This window comes from Gobio gobio (genome assembly GCF_949357685.1).
Source record: "Gobio gobio genome assembly, chromosome: 6".
NCBI classification, from domain to species: Eukaryota; Metazoa; Chordata; class Actinopteri; order Cypriniformes; family Gobionidae; genus Gobio; species Gobio gobio.
In genome coordinates this window covers 51,270,841-51,291,937 of record NC_137102.1, presented here as the reverse complement: position 1 = coordinate 51,291,937, position 21,097 = coordinate 51,270,841, and the positions used below count along the sequence as shown (strand labels likewise).

The 21,097-nt window shown below is 39.6% G+C and overlaps 3 protein-coding genes across 4 annotated transcripts; 1 reads left to right on the top strand and 2 right to left on the bottom strand.

Moving 5' to 3' along the window:
• Positions 1-444: 444 nt before the first annotated feature.
• On the top strand, positions 445-2,676 carry fzd8b (frizzled class receptor 8b). The gene has a single exon (XM_079818418.1). It carries the CDS (start codon positions 607-609, stop codon positions 2,314-2,316), a length of 1,710 nt encoding a protein of 569 aa, XP_079674544.1. The 5' UTR covers positions 445-606; the 3' UTR covers positions 2,317-2,676.
• A 2,905-nt stretch (positions 2,677-5,581) lies between these two features.
• Positions 5,582-15,490, bottom strand: LOC307128238 (tripartite motif-containing protein 16-like). 2 transcript variants are annotated; one of them, XM_079819941.1, is made up of 8 exons: positions 15,367-15,490; positions 14,815-14,913; positions 14,123-14,717; positions 13,211-13,306; positions 12,881-13,114; positions 12,557-12,707; positions 7,398-7,457; positions 5,582-7,278 (listed from the first exon to the last, which is right to left on the bottom strand). In XM_079819941.1, exons 3-8 carry the CDS (start codon positions 14,711-14,713, stop codon positions 6,761-6,763), a joined length of 1,650 nt encoding a protein of 549 aa, XP_079676067.1. In that variant the 5' UTR covers positions 14,714-14,717; positions 14,815-14,913; positions 15,367-15,490; the 3' UTR covers positions 5,582-6,760. The 2 variants fall into 2 exon arrangements, with proteins under 2 accessions (XP_079676067.1, XP_079676068.1); XM_079819942.1 differs by having other exon boundaries at positions 5,588-7,278; positions 14,815-14,902; positions 15,367-15,475.
• Positions 15,491-16,460: 970 nt separating this feature from the next.
• Positions 16,461-20,729, bottom strand: LOC307128237 (E3 ubiquitin/ISG15 ligase TRIM25-like). The gene is made up of 6 exons (XM_079819940.1): positions 20,083-20,729; positions 19,467-19,562; positions 19,157-19,390; positions 18,765-18,915; positions 18,505-18,561; positions 16,461-17,531 (listed from the first exon to the last, which is right to left on the bottom strand). The coding sequence occupies exons 1-6, from the start codon at positions 20,665-20,667 to the stop codon at positions 17,002-17,004; spliced, it is 1,653 nt and encodes a 550-aa protein (XP_079676066.1). The 5' UTR covers positions 20,668-20,729; the 3' UTR covers positions 16,461-17,001.
• Positions 20,730-21,097: the final 368 nt, after the last annotated feature.

Below are 21,097 nucleotides of genomic sequence, written 5' to 3'. Positions count from 1 at the left end.
CCAGGACTTTGGCCACAGTTGTTGTACTGGCACGAAAACTACATTTTATTGTTCCATTTGTCTCGTTGGTACAGCTATTGCTTTTTTAGTCTCCTTTTAAATCGTATTAATATAGACTAAATGTGAGCCCATCTGCAATAGTTGCATTTTCCAGAGGACACACATTCTGGAGAGATTAGGAACGACCCAAACATGCCACGATATTTGTTTACAGCCACAAACCCCGTGTTTGGACATAGGGTGGGATGTAAACATAGGTGAAATAATTTAAGACATACAAACCGTCGGCAGCACAAACATTTACTCAAAACTCTCAGGGGGATGCTTGATTAAATTACCATTGGGTCCAGCCCCTGGAGTCCTACGATTGGGCGTTGAGATAAGGGGGCGTGCGAAGGCTGTCTTTTGTATAAATAGACACGCGCTCCACTATTTGACAGTCAAAACAAACTAGATGTTGTTGCCTACTGGATTGCACTTGATGTCAGCAGGTTATTCTATAGTGTTATATATATTTTATTAACAGAATTAAGTAACCAGACGACTATTGTGCACATGCAAGCGCATCCTAGAGGAAAGGGAGCGGGTGCGTGCAACTGACCGAGGATGGACTCGCCTATGCAGGGGTCCTCCTGGCTTCCTCTCGCGCTCTGTTCCCTGCTATTGTGGAGCTCCGTGTGTGCTCGTGAGCCGCTCTGTCAGGAGATTTCTGTGCCATTGTGTAGAGGGATCGGCTATAACTACACGTACATGCCCAACCAATTCAACCACGACACACAGGATGAAGCCGGACTTGAGGTGCACCAGTTCTGGCCCCTCGTGGAGATCCAGTGTTCCCCCGACCTGCGCTTCTTTCTTTGCAGCCTGTACACGCCCATTTGCCTTGAGGACTATAAGAAGCCTTTGCCGCCGTGCAGGAGTGTGTGCGAACGGGCGAGAGCGGGTTGCGCGCCGCTGATGAGGCAATACGGTTTCCCGTGGCCGGACCGAATGAGGTGCGATGTTCTACCCGTGCAGGGGGACTCAAACACTCTGTGTATGGACTACAACAGAACTGATGCTACAGCATCACCGGCTGCTGCAAAACCAACCAAGCCATACAAGCGGAAAAATAAAAGCAGTCATGGATCGTCTTCATGTGAACCGGAGTGCCACTGCCGCGCGCCTATGGTGACCGTGAGCAATGACCGTCATCCCAACCGGGTCAAGACGGGGCAGGTGCCCAATTGCGCCATGCCGTGCCACAACCCCTATCTTTCTCAAGAGGAAAGGACATTTGCCACATTTTGGATCGGGATTTGGTCGGTTTTGTGTTTCCTGTCAACGTTCGCCACCGTTGCCACTTTCCTCATTGACATTGAGAGGTTTAAATACCCCGAGCGCCCGATTATTTTCCTGTCCGTCTGCTATATGTTCGTGTCTGTGGGATACATCATCAGACTCATCGCGGGACACGAAAGAGTCGCGTGCAACCAGGATCATGAGGTGGACCATATCCACTATGAAACTAGGGGTCCCGCGCTTTGCACACTTGTGTTTCTACTCATTTACTTTTTTGGGATGGCGAGCGCCATCTGGTGGGTGATTCTGACGCTTACGTGGTTCCTCGCGGCAGGAATGAAGTGGGGGAATGAAGCGATCGCGCGGTACTCGCAGTATTTTCACTTGGCCGCTTGGCTCATTCCGAGCGTGAAATCCATCGCCGTGCTCGCGCTGAGCTCGGTGGACGGGGACTCGGTCGCGGGAATCTGCTACGTGGGCAACCAGAACTTGGATAACCTGCGGGGCTTCGTGCTCGCGCCACTGGTGATTTATCTGTTTATCGGAACGATATTTTTATTCGCTGGCTTCGTGTCTATGTTTCGGATACGGAGCGTCATTAAACAGGGAGGAACGAAAACGGACAAACTCGAGAGACTGATGGTCCGTATCGGGGTGTTTACAGTGATGTACACGGTCGTTGCAATGGTGATTGTGGCTTGCTATGTTTACGAACAGCACAACCGCGAAGCGTGGGAAATAGCGCACGCGTGCCACTGCTCGTCGGAGAAAAAAGCCCCGAAACCTGATTACGCAGTTTTTATGCTCAAATACTTCATGTGCCTTGTGGTCGGGATCACGTCAGGCGCGTGGACGTGGTCGGGTAAAACTCTGGACTCTTGGCGAGTCCTGTGCACGCGCTGCTGCTGCAGGTGGGGCAGTAAAGACACGAGCGGGTCAGTTTACAGTGACGCGAGCACGGGACTGACGTGGAGATCCGGCACAGCAAGTTCGGTTTTGTGCCCTCCAAAACAAATGCCACTGTCGCGAGTGTGATGAAGAGGCAGAACTCCTCAAAAAGACTTTGTTAACTGACTTACTGCTGCTTTCCCGGGGCAAGTTGTCACTATTTAACACCATTTTGTGAGACATAAATCACTGGACTGAAGTAAAAAGTGTGACGACTGTTCCCTTCAACTAAACTAAATAGCCTACAAGTTATTAAACCTGTGTATCAGGTTATTACGAATGTGCCTTTAAAAGTGTTATACGGGTTTTTAATATTTTTTTCTGATGTATTTATATAAGATGTTATTGTTAAAACAACGACATAGAATGTTTAACATTTATTACGAAAATGTGTGTATTTATCATTTGCTGTGACAGAAAACTATTTTGACAATAAAACACTGAAATTTAACCAAAGCATTTTTATTATTGCCTATGTGTATTTCATGTTTACAGAGAGCTCTGTCACACTCACAAACACCTTGAAGGTCATGATGACCAGCACTGCACCTGTGTGAGGTGTAAGCCCACAGCTAGAAGGACACTGACATCTATTGGTCATAAGAAATGACAGCTGGTGAATATTTGTCTTAGTTCAAAATAAAAGCAAATTTTGGAAGCGATTGACATGACATGACAGCATGTGCTACTAAAACTCTGTTGTGGCACCTCCAGTATGACACTGAGTATAATGGCAAATATATAAAATAAACCAAATATTAAAAAATTCTGAAATCAAGATGCTTTCACTAGAAAGTACTGTTGACTTTTTTTCTGGGGGAAACAATTTGCCAATGGGGTACGGAAAATAATCTTGTTTCTGTCCCAAACAGATTTTTCTTACCCTGTTGGCAGATCATTTTTGTCTATCACCAGACCAAGCTCAAATTAAAGCTGCTGTCCATAACTTTTTTGTGTTCAAAATGTACAAAAATTATATGATGTGAATGTATAACATGAATCCATTTTCCAAACCGTGTTTTTTGTCTTGAATCATTATGGTACACAGTACACTTATAATAAGTGTTTATATTGGGACTATTTCAGACCAGTCTGGTAGGAAGCGCTGCGGAGGAGCACAGTCCCAGCGTGACTCGCCATAGACATAAACAGAGAGAAGTAGCTCCGGCTGCAATGTTCTTCCACAAGATGCATGCAGTTCTGTTTATTAACCGCTAGAGCACAAAAAGTACAGACTGCAGCTTTAAGATTGAACATTGGTCTGGGGAGTCTGCTATGTATTTTCTACTGCACAAGAGGCGTGATTGAGCATAATTCAAATGACTTTGTACGCAATTGGATAGTCCTTCAACCCATCAGACCACAAGAGGCGTGATCAACCATAGATATGTATACGTAGATGTCCCATTCGACCTCTCCAGGCACGTCGACGCGCCGCCATTTTAGAATGGTCAACACATGTAAACACTTCAGAAGCTGTCAATCATCACTCGTATAAAAAACAACAGCCTCTGTAAAGCCCAGCGCGATTTAAATTCCCGAAGAAATTGGATCACCTTTCATAGGTGACAATGTGTTGGTTTGTGTTTTCATATTTTAAATAAATGTATAATAATTTATTTACTTTGATGGCTGACTGGTTGATGGTTTATGATTTCTTTCCAATTAACTTGTTTATAATGAGTTCACTGCATTCATTAAAAGCTGAGCAATGTGTCTGTAGGGTTCTCTGATGGTCAATATTAATGATATTAAGAAAATGTTAAAGGGTTAGTTCACCCAAAAATGAAAATTTATTAATTACTTACCCTCATGTCGTTCGACACCCGTAAGACCTCCGTTCATCTTCGGAACAGAAATGAAGATATTTTAGTTGAAATCTGATGGCTCTGAAAGGCCTCCATTGGCACAATGGCACTTTACACTCTCAAGACCCTTAAAAGGTACTAAAGACGTCGTTACAAAGTCCATCTCACTACAGTGGTTCTAAAATAACTTTATGAATCGGCGATAATCGTTTTTGTGCGCAAAAAAACCCTAAATAACGACTTGCATAGTTATGACGATTTCAAAACAAGGCATCATGAAGCTTCGAAGAGTTATGAATCAGCGAGTCGATTCAGCTGTTTGAATCGCCAAATTGAATCGGCGGTTTGACACGCGATCCGAATCATGAATCGGCTCGCTGATTCATAACGCTTCGAAGCTTCATGATGCCTTGTTTTGAAATCGTCATCACTATGTAAGTCGTTATTTAGGGTTTTTTGCACACAAAAACTATTATCGCCGATTCACAAAGTTATTTTAGAACCACTGTAGTGAGATGGACTTTGTAACGACGTCTTTAGTACCTTTTAAGGGTCTTGAGAGTGAACCGTGCATTGTGCCAATGGAGGCCTTTCAGAGCCATCAGATTTCAACTAAAATATCTTTATTTCTGTTCCGAAGATGAACGGAGGTCTTACGGGTGTCGAACGACATGAGGGTAAGTAATTAATGACATAATTTTCATTTTTGGGTGAACTAACCCTTTAAGATCTTTAACCAATATTTTTTAGAATATGCAGAATTATCTACCATTAATGATAAACGAAATCATAACAGTCTATTGCTGTCATTGCAGTCTATTGATGTATAGATATTCATTTCATACATGCTTGTGTATAACTACGGTTGCAGACGCACAGGCAACATTTGAATAGTCACAAAGCGCGTTCACGCTTTGACCGTTCGAAAATGGCGGACGGCTAACGTATAGCTGCCCATAGAAACAGTCGCTAATGGGGCATCTACGTATACATATCTATGTGATCAACAGGCATCGATCCATCACTTCTCTATCCATCATCGTGTTAAACCCCGCCAATAGCGTGCCAGGTTGATAAGCCAGTCTGATTGGTTCCCGCAAAAAAAAATTGAGACAGAAGTAGGATAAATGAAATTACAGGTTTCCAGACTGAGCTGCAGGACGAAATCAAATCAAGCCGAGTTTACCCAGCCTAAGATAATTAAGCTTGTTTTAAACAAAAACCAGTGTTGTAGTCGAGACCAGCTCGTTCAAGTCTGAGTCAAGACCGAGTTCAGAGTATGTTGAGTCCGAGTCGAGACCAGAGAGGTTTGAGTCCGAGTCGAGAAAATCCACATTCAACATTAGAATTCAATTTGATTCACATTTTAGTTACGGACGGCGTGCACAAGAGTGACTGCCGAAAAACTGCTGCCTTTTTAATGCAAAAGTGAGAATGTGCCGGAGGGAGAGAGGGCGCGCGGCCTTCTGTCAGACATTTTTGGGGGAAGACGCTAAGTGTTGAGACTGTCATCAGTCATTGTATCTGTATTCATTTTATTATTTAATTAAACGAGATTTGGTTTTCTCTGTGACACTTTTGTCCTACTTTGTAAACAGTATATATATTAAAATAACACAGTTGAGACAAATAATGTAGCAATGTGACTTTCTGGAAAGCGGGATCACTACAGGTGGATGGCAGGTGGACACAACGTAAAATAGAAGCGAGAGCGGGCGGGTCACGGGTGTGGGAGAGAGCCTGGCAGGAGTCATGCACAGTTGGGCAGTTGCGCACAAGAAAATCACCAATCATTGGATGTGTCAATCAAACATCAATTTAAAGAAATATTAACATACAGTTATAATCATTAATTATTTTGAATGGGACTCGAGTGGACTCGGGAACAAGTCCAATTCCTAATATGTTTGAGTAGGAGTCAATACCAAGTCACAATGCACACGAGTCCATGACAAGACCAAGACCATTAAAATATGGTCAAGACCGAGTCAGAGTCTTGAGTACTACAACACTGGCCAAAACTTCATTTTGATTTTATTATAAAGATATCTTATGTCATTTTACTTATCTAGTGAATGTATCTTGATTTAAGATTTTTTTTTATTATAGATATTTAGACAGGAAACAAGACAAAAATACTACATAAAATATTTTTTGGTTGGTACACTTTCCATATCAGGTGGTACAACTACAGGACCTCATACATCTACTTGGTTGTACCGCCTGACATAAAAGCGAATAAAAAAAAAAAGAATTGAAACACTTTGAAAAACTATTTAATAACTGAAACTTGTTTAAACATTGTTCATCACTCAAAAATATGCACAACATCAGTTTTGAAAATATTTTTTATAAACCACCTTTTTGGGTGCTTTAATTGTCAATGACCCAAAACTAAAATATTATTAACTAAAAATAAAAAATAAACGTTTTTCATTACGCTAGTATAAAATGAAGAATTTAAGGTACTTTCGATATTTGATGTTAATAATATGGTTCATGAAAAAATGCATTATCTACAGGACTGTAACGGAAAAAAATAATCCAAATTTAATACAGAGTTGATATGGCAAAATGGTTTCTAACTTTCTAATAAAAAAAATAAAAAAAAATAGCTTTAAACCTTGGACTATAGTACAGATTTACTTATGAAAAAGTAACAGACTTTAACGTTTCTCATGCAGCTTCAAATAAATCAGCGTTATTTCTTGAAGCTCTAACACTTATTTTGTCACTCTCACTGATGATCCCTGATATAACAAAAACCCCGGATAGAGCGGCTGAGTGAATGTGGTATGGGCTCTGTGGATGAGGGTCATTGTGTCAGAGACGCTGTAGAAGGACAGAATCCCTGCACTGTGATCCACATACACTCCTATTGTAGAAGACCTGGAGCTTACATTGACTTTAGTCTTTTTGTAATTGCTACAGAACAGATATTTGGAGCGAGAGCAGAACAATCTCCAGGACTGATCATTACACCCAAATTTATCACCCTGTCCCTTCCTGCCGATGCTCTGATATGACACCGATATACCCACCGCACCCCCACTCCACTCCACCTCCCAGTAACAGCGTCCACACACACTCTCTCTGCACAACACCTGAGGCCAAACATCAAATCTGTCCGGATGATCAGGATACGTCCGGACTGTGTGCTTACGAGTAGCCACTCTGTTTCTCTTAGAAAGGCTGAGTTTTTTATTCGCTGTGTTAGGATCCAGAGTCAGCAGATGGAAATCTGGAAATAAAAAAGGTTAATTGTCACACTGTTAAAAGAGGACATAAGCTCTAGGATACACACAGCAAGTGTGTATCTGTATAAATGATTGCTTATAATGAATAATTATAGACACTTACACTTTAAGAATTCCTCCCTGGTTTTGGGTTGTGTGGTGGAAATGATTCTGATGGAACCCACTATAGAAACCAAGAGGGGTTGAAAATGTGATTAATTTACACAACCTATTTTAAGCCTCGCTTTAAAATCTTTTTAATTCATTATGTTGAATTGAAATTTATTTGACAAGTTTACAAGTATCCCATACATTTAATAAAACTGTAAAGGATAAAAACACAATAAAGCCATTGGCTTATATCCATTGCTGCTCTCGATGTTAAAGGGATAGTTCACGCAAAAAGGAAAATTAGCCCATGATGTACTCACCCTGTATATGACATTCTTCTTTCAGACGAACACAATCAGAGTTATATTAAAAGAGTCCTGGCTAATCCAAGCTCTATAATGGCAGTAGTAGTTGCTCTGTTTTTGAAGTCCATAAAAAATGCATCTGTCCGTCAAATAACGTGCTCCACGCGGCTCCGGGGGGTTAATAAATGCCTTCTGAAGCGAATCGATGCGTTTGTGTAAGGAAAATAACCATATTTACAACTTTATTAAGTAAAGTTTCGGCCAACCGCCTTCCATATGCAATTTATGGAGAAAGTGCTGAAAGTGCCTCTGCCGTTCATAAGGCTTCCGTTACCAGGTACACTCGTCAGACGTCTCGTACGCACCTCGTAGGCACTTTCAACACTTTTCCACGGAAGACGATCGGCTGGAACTTTACTTCATATTTTTCTTACACACACGCATCGATTCGCTTCAGAAGGCCTTTTTTAAACCCCAAGAGCCACGTGGAGCACGTTATTCGACGGACAGATGCATTTTTTTATGGACTTAAAAAACAGAGCAACAATTACTACTATTATAAAGCTTTGATTAGCCAGGACTTTTTAAATATAACTGATTGTATTTGTCTGAAAGAAGAATGTCATATACACCTAGGATGACTTGAGGGTGAGTAAATCATGGGCTAATTTTCATTTTTTGGTGAACTATCCCTTTAATAAAGGATATAGGCTTTATACAGTGGTGACAGAAAAACAGTATCTCCTAACCAAATACTAATTTTAAAACATTAAACACAATTCCTATTTAAACAATACAATCCCTATTAACAATTTACACCCATAAAACAACCTAACTAGCATCACTAAATGGCTATTTTAACCAATATTTTACAACTCCTTTTACTGACACTGGTAATGTATTCCATGCAATAGCACTAGTGTATAAAAACATATTTTTTCCCAACAAACTCTTGAATTTCCACGGACAAATATTAAAATTCCTAACCCTAGTGTCCCAGAGAATTCCCTGTGATCCTTCATATTTGATGGTATTTAATTGTATGAATGATGTTTCTGCTTATTTTTTTATCATTTATGTACATTAGTGTTATGTTACTTCTTATGTTGTTAAATGAATACCATGTTGGTGTTATGTATTTGTGTGCATGACACTGTGCCCCTTCTATTTATTAGATCTATTTATTATCATTTATTAAAGGGATGGTTCACCCAAAAATGAAAATTAGCCCATGATTGATAGATGCACTTTTATGGACTTCAAAAACAGAGCAACAATTCACTGCCATTATAAAGCTAGGAAGAGCCATAAAGCTAGGAAGAGCCAAGACTTTTTTAAATACCGGTATAACTGATTGTATTCGTCTGAAAGAAGAATGTCATATACACCTAGGATGACTCGAGGGTGAGTAAATCAAGGGCTAATTTAAATTTTGGGGTGAACTAACCCTTTAAATATATATAAAAAAAAATCTATGGCAAAATTAACGTTAATTTTGACAGCCCTAATCTAAATATTTTTTGTCTAAATTTTGAACAGTAATTTTTAAAAGTAAAAGTAAAATCAAAATAAGATTATTTCTGTGAAATATTTAGCTTGAAAGTGTTTGTGCACTCTCTTTAAAATAAATGCTACTTAGTTTGATATTTTATTATCCAACGCAATTATGCATTTTTAAGTGTCTTAAAGGAGCACGGCGACTTTTTGAAACTTTAGCTTATTCACCGTATGCCCCAGAGTTAGATAAGTCCATACATACCATTCTCATCCCCGTGCGTGCCATAACTCGGTCTGACGCACCCGCCGCTAGCCTAGCTTAGCACAAAGACTGGAGGTAAACAGCTCCAGCTAGCCTACTGCTCAAGAAGTGACAAAATAATACCAACATTTTCCCATTTACATGTTGTGATTTGTATAGTGACATCGTGTACTAAGACTGATGGAAAATGAAAAGTTGTGATTTTCTAGACCGATATGGTTAGAAACTATACTCTCATTCCTGATCAAAAACTTCAAAAGTTCAAAACTACAAAGTTTCAAAAACTGACCACTGAGATGAACCTGTCTTGCAAAGTGCACAATGCCTAAAAACATAACATTTCTGGACTTCTGTAAATAACAGAAATAAATAAATAAACAAATAATGAATTCAAAAAATAAAAACACATTTCAGTTCTTAAAGGGGGGGTGAAATGCTGTTTCATGCATACTGATCTTTTTGCACTGTTAAAGACTTGGATTCCCATGCTAAACATGGACACAGTTTCAAAAGCTAAGGTGGACGTTTGATGGGAGTATTTCTTTGCCAAAATTAGTACTTCCTGTTAGTCATAAGTTTCGGAAAGTTTTTTTCGATCATGGGTCCGCTTGACGTCAACAGGGCAGAATTTCCTTGTATGGGCCGTACGGACAATTCTACCGGAAGAGCGCGCGCGAGAGAGAGAGAGCGTGAAAGCAATAGGCTACGCCCACCAAAGCGCTGGCTCGTACAGATGGAATTTGCTTTTCCGGATCAGCAACTGAGTTGCGCAAATATTTATGTCTGTTCCCTGCATTTCGGTGCCGATTGTTTTATAAACAAGGCCCAGTTCGACGACGGATTTTCAGATCGCCTAATACTGAAGGATGGAGCGGTCCCAACGATAAAGGTCCCAACGTTGGAACCGCAGGTTTGACTGCTTCAAATGTCTGTTTTTGCCTATGCCCATCAAGTAGCCCAAACATGATCACGTATTGATCAATGGAGCATGCGATGTATAGTGTGTGTACATTTGTTTAGCTGGCCACTATATGTGTATGTTTGTGTATTTTAAAAGCACTCCAAACAACAATACACAAAGAGTGGGGAAATATGTTGAACTAAATAAGCGCGCTTCTTCATTCAAATGCGCTACTATTCCATGTCTTTCTATGTAAACACTAGCCTGACGCGAAAAACCAGTCCGCTTACTACAAATCATGTCTACACAAACCACGCGTAAACACACACACACACACACACACACATTGTAACACTCGCGCTTGACATGGTGTTCTAAATAACACAAGCCGCTAAGCATATTATATAGTTAGTGTAACTTATACCACATAGTCGACATCCTGCTCTAGTCGTTTTTGCTGCTGCTCCTGTTCAACTTCAGCCTCTGGGTCTGATTCCGGATCATAGATGTATGGCTGTATCTGATTAAAAGCCATTTTTTATGTTGAATAAAGTTTTTCCCCGCTTTTAGGGATGACGCAGCTTTCAGACGCACTCAAAACAGTAACAGCGGCGCGCGCTCGACATTCTTTAGCTCCGCCCACACGATACGCCCCCAGCCGCACGGCTTTTTTCGGAAAGACTCGGAACAGCGCATCTTTCTTTTATAATTATAATAAAAATAAAGACTTTTCGGAGATATGCAGGATGCAATGCTACTCTATAGGTACTCAAGATTGACATGAGACTGACTGAAACTGAGTGCCCCCCCCCCCCTTTAACAAAGAAGTTCAGCCTCTGCAGCAGGCAGCTCTTTGTTAAGAACTGAAATGTGTATTTATTTATTTTCCGCATTCATTATTTGTTATTTCCAGAAGTCCAGAAATGTTATGTTTTCTGGTACTGTGCCAGATTATATGGTTATTTACGCAGTTCTTTCATACAGTATGACTGGTGATGCTTGACTGCATGATTATGATAGACTTTACAAAGCTCTGCAGCGGAGATTTTATCATCCTGAGGTGATGATGCTTCAAGAAAAAATGACCTAAGGGAAGACGTACCTGGGGCTCATCAGTAACTTTTATGTTTTTCCATGCTGGCATGTCCACAAAGCGACACGTGTGCTTTTTGATATAAATTTGTGCTCTTTTGTCCATTCCGGATTAATGAGGTCTGACGTTTAGGCATGTTAACGTTATGATATGACGTAGCCAGCACGTCGTGGAGGCTTGTTTATGTTTTTAACCAATGATATATCAGATATTTATTTGACACCGCTTTCAGCCAATCATTTGTTTGACCAGAGATCTTACGGCATTAGACATCCCAATAAAGATTATAGAGCGGGTTTTGTATGCAGATTCAGCGCAACTCCAAAAAGGAGGACAAATGAGTGTCCGGCTTGAGGCTGTGCCGGACGCCAGACAGTGGGCTTAAAATCCAGACTGTCCCGCCAAAATCTGGACAAATGGCCACCCTAGCCATACCATGGGTGCAGCGACACAATGATATTACGCAGTGCCTGAAAATAGTCCCCAGCACGCTCTCTGTGCAAGCAGGTCGTCACGTTGGTTATGTTGACGGAAGTGAGCCTATTTTCAGGCACTGCGTAATATCATTGCGCCGCTGCACACATGGTACGGCAGCAAAGTTCCTTGATTATTACGCAGGAATGAGAGTATAGATCCTAACCATATAAGTCTATAAAATCACAACTTTTCATTTTCCGTCAGTCTTAGTACACGATGTAACTATACACATCACAACATGTCAATAAGAAAATGTTGGTATTATTTTATCACTTATTGAGCAGTAGGCTAGCTGGAGCCGTTTACCTCCAGTCTTTGTGCTAAGCTAGGCTAGCGGTGGGTGCGTCAGACCACACGGAGATGAGAATGGTATGTATGGACTTATCTAACTCTGGGGGATACAGTGAATAAGCTAAAGTTCCAAAAAGTCATATATATATATATATATATATAATATATATATATATATATATATATATATATATATATATATATATATATATATATATATATATATATATATATATATATATTATACTCCAAAATGTCAAGGTACAGTATAATGTAATGCAATGACATTTAATTTAATTCATTTGGTTTAGGACTCATTCGTAAAAAATAATCTCCAGTACTTTACCTTTCTCATATATACATTCTATCTCCTCATCACAAAAATCCTCCAGATTCCCTCTTAGCCGTGCGACAGATGTTGCCACATCATCAAAAGAGAGAAAACTAATACTGATGTTGTCTGTAGATCCACGAGAGACCGAGAGAGACTGCAAGCTCTACATATAGACATACAAAATAAAGATCATCAATAAAGATAAAACATTCTGTGTAATTGCTATTCAATTCAACAAAGCAGAACAACTGCCAATTATACTTTCATTAATGCTTGCAGATGTTTTGGTGGCTCAAATCAAATTTGGATTGATCATATCATTAAGATCTCAGTTACCTGCAGGTAATGTATGTGATCGTCTGTGTGTAAAAGCTTCCTCAGCTCAGCGTCTCTCCTCCTCAGATCTTCAATCTCCTGCTCCAGTTGCTTCAAGAGTCCTTCAGCTCGACTCACTTCAGCCTTTTCCTGATCTCTGATCATCTGTGTCACCTCAGATCGGTTTTTCTCAATGGAGCCAATCAGTTCAGTAAAGATCCTCTCATTGTTCTCCACTGCGGTCTGTGCAAAGGTCTGTTAGGACACACACACACACACAATCAGACATTTCACTCACTGAGCTCCTAAATGATTGGTTAGAGTAGGATACTTGGTTAGCCTGGGTCTCACCTTGTGAGTCTTTATAGCCTCTTTCAGCTCCTGAAGCTTCTTCCCTCTCTCTTGGATTTCCTCCTGGAATGTTCCTTGTATCTCTCCAACCTTTTTCTGAAAAAAGGGATAACAAACTACTTTAAACATTTAACATTAAATGTCTCGGTGAGGACAATTTTCACCTACTTGTTTAAATAGTTTCTGGATGATGCAAATATTATGTCAATATTTAGATTGCTGTGTGAAAATCTCATAAATAAAGCTAGGATAGGCAAGGTTTTACACTTTTTGTTAAAGTAACTAAAAGTCTCTTCATATCCTGATAGCAATCAATAATAGAAATGGTGTAAATATTAAAATATGTATATATCTTCTGTTGAAGTCTAAGGACCAAAAAATGTTGGTCCGAATGCAGTGATACTATGTCCTTTCAACATATTCATTTTTATACCTCTGCACACCTGAGTGCGCAAAAATCATCAGCATGTTCCATAAGGTTATGCAGAGTTGTAGTGTGTGCAGTATGCAGGTTTCAGTTCCTCCTGAACCAAGACAACGAGCTTATGCTGTGTTCACGCCATGTCGTAATTACCATATTTAAGATATGGCAACCCGTGACGTTCTACTCAGAGTTGTTCATGTCCTCCATGCCGAAATGAATCAGCAGCAGTCACGTGGTACAAGTCAGAGCTCTGCAAGTTGTTTACGTGCATCATTATTGTAATGTTATGTGATTTGAGATATGAGGTAGTTTAACGTTGTCTGTCGGGACGATTTGTAGACTCTGCTCTGGCTCGCGTTCATGTGTTTTGGAGGAGGCGTGGTTTTGGAGACACTATTGCTTGCCTCTCCAAAATTGCCTACACTACCTTCAATAATTACTTGGGTACAATAACTGCACAAATGAATATATGTGCTTTCAGCTCATACCTGTTTCTCTGTCCTCTCCGCTTGAGCTGGAACAGTATCGTGATTTTTGTGTTCATCCATCACACACATCAAGCAAATACATCGCTGGTCAGTGCGACAGAAAACCTCCAGAAGTCTGTCATGTTGAGGGCAGATCATCTCCTGGATTCTACCAGTCGCATCAGTCACTTTGTGTCGTTTCTTTGAACGAGATTCTTCATGACACTCAAAATGACTTTGACAGTACGATTCCAGACATGTCAGACAGGACTTCACAGCTTTGCGTTTCCTTCCAGTGCAGACGTCACACTCCACATCTCCAGGTCCAGCGTAACTGAGAGCAGGACGAGCTGTTTGGACTTTTGTCTCCTTCAGTTTCTCCACCATTTCAGCAAACATCACATTCTTGTTTAAAGCAGGTCTTGGAGTGAAGGTCTGTCTGCACTGAGGGCATCTGTAATCTCCTTCCAGATCTTCTTGATTCCAGCAGTGTGTAATGCAACACATACAGTAACTGTGTCCACAGGGGATGGTCACTGGATCCTTCAGTAGATCCAGACAGATCGGACAGCAGAACTGCTCTCGAGTCAATGAAATACTGGCCTCTGCCATTTTACTGCACATACACAGAAAGAAAGAGACAGTTTCAGTTTCCCTCAAGTATGGAGCTTAAGAGAGGTATACAAAACAGGTCTGTTTTAAGCTGTACTCACCTGCAGACTAACTACACGAGGGTTCCTCAAACTTGGTATTTGAAGGCCACTGTCCTGCAGAGTTTAGCTCCAACCCTGATCATAAAATCTAGGCAAAGTCTGGAGAAATTAGTTTTGTGAATAAAAAATGTACAGTGCAACACAAGATCAATAGCACAGCCAATCATTTGGTTAACGTAGGGTGACCATATTTTGATTACCGAAAACAGGACACTCGGCCCGGCAATGACAATGAGATACTCAAAGATTCCTTATTAATTTCAATACATTTAAAGTATGCCCCCTCTGAATGGATATAAAATTGTTATATTCGGGACTTGAAAACAGGACATGTCCTGGGAAAACAGGACGTTTGGTCACCCTAGTTAACGTTTATACATTCCAACAACTTAAGCTCTACCAAAGAGATTTAACCTGGTTGCAATGGTAGAATAAATGAAGCAACGTTACTTGCTCAACTTTGCAAACACACATAAGATAGAGAGATCAAGAACAAACGAAGCAATTTGGAGTTGGTTGGAGATAGACACTATGTAGAATCTTAAAGTGTACCTCTTTTATTTTATTGGACATTCAATAGTTACAGTTGCCCTCTTCCAGAGGTCCTCGACGCAGAGGTAGCGCGAACGATAAATCAAAACACGTGACGTAGTCGCCGTTTGAACACGCATGCGCCGTAGTAGGTTTCGATTACGTCATGGAAGTTTAAACACGCATGCGTGACCTACACAAATAACTTTTTATTAATGGTAACAAATTAAGAGTTCGTGGTTTAACTTGATGTCTATGTCTGTCAATATAAAAATGTCAATTTAAATTCCTCCACGATAACCATAACCGTGCTGGCATAAATTCATTTTTAATTGATATATTATTTTTTTTGGTTAAAGTTTATACATTCTAGTTTACATGAAAGAGATAAATCCTTTACTGGAACTGTCAGGTTGCTTAGTTTTAGATGATTATTAAACAGCAAGCAAACTATGCAAAAGCGGCAGCCCTTCCGGCACACTCAATCGTTTTTATTCACTCCTTCAAGTGGACTAGTGGAGTAATGTAGGGAATAAGTGAGATTCGCTCAGGCATTGTTTGATCGTACCTAAAATCTTAAAAAAAAACTTGAGATTCAAAGTCAAACGCTTTAATGGCCCTACAGTCAGAGATTGACAGACAGTCAAACAGATTTTCCGTCATAAAGATATAAATAAAACAACTCTTTACCTGACCTTCCTGGTTATGCGTTGAGAAACTTAAACTTATTTTGTGAAAATGCAAAGTTAACATTGGCCGCTCGAGGGCGCTCACAGTACACTTCTTTGGTAAGAAGTATCAGTATTTTTTAAAAAAAATCTAAATATATTCAACCATAAAGTACGACACATTTGATTCATTTACAAACCACAATCAAATCTTAAGGGGTTGAACTGTAGAATGTCATACTTGACATATGAAAGTGTAAACTCATACCGAGTGGTCAAAAAATAGCCTAATTCAAAACAGTTCAAAATAATATAGATTTAATTTTGTTAACATTTATTGCAATATTTTATAGCGACTGATCTTTTTAAACGACTCAAACATTAATAATAGCCTACATGTAATCTAGAGATGTTTCTTCAAAATGTTCAAGTTGTTTTTAATGTTTTGTGTAAGTGCAATGTAGGAAAATCATATCAAGTGAAAAAGTAGCCTATATAATGAGAATTATTTAATATATTTCATTAAGCTAAGGTGAAATGGAGAATTTAAGTTAGGCCTACTTGTGATATTTAATGTTAAAAATTATACAGCAGGTACTGATATTGTCATGAAGGCAGGGAATAAGGTCCACAGAAGAAGATTAATTAAAAAATAGAGGTATTTAATCAAACAATAATTGATGATCAGGCAGAGAGACTAGGACCTTAAATACACACTGATAATAAACTAAAATACTTGAAGATCAGATGAATTGGCATAGTAACTATATGATGGCTGGAAACATGAATGAAGACAACAGGAAATAATGAGAATCAAACTAAAAATCCACGACAAACAAACTAAACGAGCAAATGACTGAACATCCCTGACAGATATAATGTTACTGTCATTATTTTTTACACTACAATCAATTATGAATTAATCAATTAATTCCATAAGAGACTAACTGTAATATGATTGTAATGATTTGTAGAAGCTCTGTATGATCTAAACTTCTAGATGACACAGTTTCACTGATGAGTCTGGATTTATGACAAACCCCGGATAGAGCGGCTGAGTGAATGTGGTCTGGACACTGTGGATGAGGGTCATTGTGTTAGAGATGCTGTAGAAGGACAGAATTCCTGCACTGTGATCCACATACACTCCTATTCTACAGGGGGAGACTAGGAGTTCAGATTTTTTGTTATTGTGACTAAATAAGTATCCAGAGGAAAAGCAAAACAATCTCCAGGACTGATCATTACATCCAAATTTACACTCATCCCCCTCACCCTTCTTGCAGATGCTGTTATATGACACTGATATTCCCACACCATGAGACCCGCTCCACTCCACCTCCCAGTAACAGCGTCCACACACACTCTCTTTACACAACACCTGAAGCAGACCATCAAATCTGTCCGGATGATCAGGATACATTTGGATAGTGGCAGTGCAAGTAGCCACTCTGTTCCCCTCAGACAGACAGAAGTTTTCATGGGCTGAAACTGAATCCAGAGTAAACTGCTGGGAATCTGATGGTAATAAAACACAATCTGCATTTGTTGAAATAACCCCAAAGCATTAAGTGATAAAGATAAAGGTAGCAACAAGATCACTGATCTATTCTGCAAGTTTTCAAGTGAAATGATTTTATTAGAAGTTTAGTTAAGGCCTATTTAATGTGTAAATTGTACTTTCCTGGCCACTATGAGACAGAATTGGAAAATAATGACTGCTTTCATAAAACATTCCCAGAGTGTCTATTTAAGTGCAATTAGCCTGCCTTGTTGGCAAATGCTATTTTCCGCCCACTGATGTCTGGTTGGACCAGACAAAAGGACGGAAGACACTGATTTGTGAACAGCATCTGTAAAGCGTGCAGCAGAATGTTTTGAAGCAAATCGACCCGAAGTTCGAATCCGCCTTTTGCCAAACTTGCTCTAATCCCTTTTCCCATCACATATAAGATCGGAAAGGCATATTTTTCATAAAACGGAAGAAAATGTTGGAAAAGTCGAAATAAAGTGTCTAGCCTGTGTTTATCGGTCAGGGGTAGGTTTAGGTATGGCTTTATTGTTCGAATACGGCGGCATTCATTTAACAATCTTAACAAATATAATCAGTTACATTTTTGTAATTACTACAATTTTATTGTTACATACTGTTTAATGCACAACAACACTGAGGTGCAAATAGTATCTACCACTATTTATAAGTATAAATATCATCTAACTAGTGTAAATAGCAGATCGCTAAGAAATGCAGCTATTTTCACTTATAGTGGAAATAGAATCTATTGCTATTAACACTTGGTGCAAAAATGTCAAACACTCCCCCTGTCTGCCGTTCTTTGGAGAAGCTATAATCCAAACCTTAAACTCAAGCTGCTATGTCAGATCACTGCAATTCTGTTTGATGCTGATAGTGACACAGGAATTAAACACTACACCTTTAAGTATGTATATTGGTCTGTGTTTGCTTTATTTGTATTATTGTAACACTTACAGTGTAAGAAGTCCTCCCTTGTTCTGGGTTCAGTGATGCCGATTTCAATGTATTTCGCTACAGAAACAAACAAGATATTTAAAGTGTGATTTGTGCTGATAAAAGTATCCATAATATGTATTTATTTGAATAACAATAATGTATGAATTATTATTAACAATATTTTGTTGTTAATAATTATTATTTGTATTGACATCCACACAATATTTATAAGTACATTTTGTTGTACTGTGTTTTAATAAGATGAGTTGGTACTTTACCTCTACCAGATAACTTTTCCATCTCTTTGCAGAAATTCTCAAATGTACTTCTTAACTCAGCTACAGATCTTCTCACATCATCATAAGTCAAGACAGAATGGACAGTGGTGCTGTCTGTAGATGCAGGAGGGAGAGAAACCGACTGGAAACTCTACATATACAAAAAACAAACAGACATATGGTAAATATGAATCACACAGTGTAAATATGAAACATCTTATTTGCTTACCTGCATGTCATGTGACCATCTTCTGACACAGAGAACCATGAACATGTGTTGCAAGTCAATGTTTTATGTTACAGGGTTCAGCTGACAGAAAAGTTTGGGAATACCTGATCTAATACAAATCAAATGTCAGTAAATAAGCCGTAATAATAAAATCATTCTAAACCTGTAGGAAATGGATGTGATCCTCTAGGTGTGAAAGCTGCTCCAGCTCAGCTTCTCTCCTTCTCAGATCTTCAATCTCCTGTTCCAGTCGTTCAAGTCGTTCTTCAACTCGACTCACTTCAGCCTTTTCCTGATCTCTGATCATCTGTGTCACCTCAGATCGGCTTCTCCTAATGGAGCGGATCAGTTTAGTAAAGATCTTCTCACTGTCCTCCACTGTCGCCTGTGCAGAGCGCTGTTAGGACACACACAGAGAATTACTAGAATCAGTCCGTCCAATCTGTTATTTTTCTCCTCTTTTCAAAACTCACCTTGTGAGTCTGCACAGATTCTCTGAGCTCCTGGAGCTTTGTTTGCCTCTCTTGAATTCTCTTCTGTAATATTATTACAGTTTCTCCAACCCGTTTCTGAGAGAATGAACAAGTAATTGTAAACATTTGAAGACTTCAGTTTCCTCAAGGAACTTAAAATCTCTCAATAGGACTCAATAGGATTTCACACACTACATCTAGATATTTTTATACTGGAATTGCATTAAGTATTTTATGAAACAATTACTTTTGTTCAACTTTCCATTGCTCGGATAAAGGACTAGAAGAATAAACACACAACAAATAACCCAGAGCCAGAACTAAAGTGCTAATAAAATACTATACTACACTCTAAAAAAAGGCTCGTAATCATAGGGGAACCTTTTTTAGTGCTATATAGCACCAATTTTGGTGCTTCAGTGGTTCTTCAGCGGTTGTTCAGAGGTGCTATATAGCACCTTAGTCAAAGAACCGGTGAAGAACCTCTGAAGAACCGCTGAAGAACCTCTGAAGAACCGCTGAAGAACCTCTGAAGAACCGCTGAAGAACCAAAATTGGTGCTATATAGCACTAAAAAAGGTTCCCCTATGATTACGAGCCTCAGAACAGCTCATACCTGTTTCTCTGTCCTCTCTGCTTCAGCTGGAGCAGTATCGTGATTTTTGTGTTCATCCATCATACACATCAAACAAATACATCGCTGGTCAGTGCGACAGTAAACCTCCAGCGGTCTGTCATGTTGAGGGCAGATCATCTCCTGGATTCGTCCAGTCGCGTCGGTCACTTTGTGTCGTTTCCTTAAAGGTGATTCTTCATGACACTTAAAGTGATTTTGACAGTAAGACTCCAGACACATCCGACAGGACTTCACAGCTTTGCGTTTCCTTCCAGTGCAGAAGTCACACTCCACATCTCCAGGTCCAGCAAGAGCAGGACGAGCTGTTTTGACATTTGTCTGCTTCAGATTCTCCACCATTTCAGCAAACATCACATTCTTGTTTAAAGCAGGTCTTGGAGTGAAGGTCTGTCTGCACTGAGGGCAGCTGTAAATTCTCTCCTGATCATCTTTATTCCAGTAGTCTGTAATGCAGCTCATACAGTAACTGTGTCCACAGGGGATGGTCACTGGATCCTTCAGTAGATCCAGACAGATCGAACAGCAGAACTGATCTTCTGCCAGTGTAATATGGGCTTCTGCCATTTCACTGCACGAACACACAGAACACACAGGCTACAACAACAACAACTGAACAACACTTAAGTTTCGATTTCTCTCAACTGGGAATTGTTTATAGAGACGTGTGCAAAACAGGTGTGTTTGTAAGGTGTGACTCACCTTTTGATCACAACTTTAAACTTCAGCAGAGTACCCGCCTTCAAGGAAGTTAATGCTTGTCAGTGGTCAGACTCTCTGTAGCCTACAAATGAAAAGTACGAAAGTCTGGTAGGACCAGGCTAAGTAATTTTAGCTGTCGTATCAAAATTGGAATAGAGAATTGTCATAAGTTTCATGGCCAGTAAAAATATTTAGGGCGGTACATTTTCTTAGGTCACTGCTCACCTCAATTAAAAAGTGAATTGTAGGCCCTGTTTAGAAGTAATTCAAGTGTAATCGAACAGTCTATGTTGTC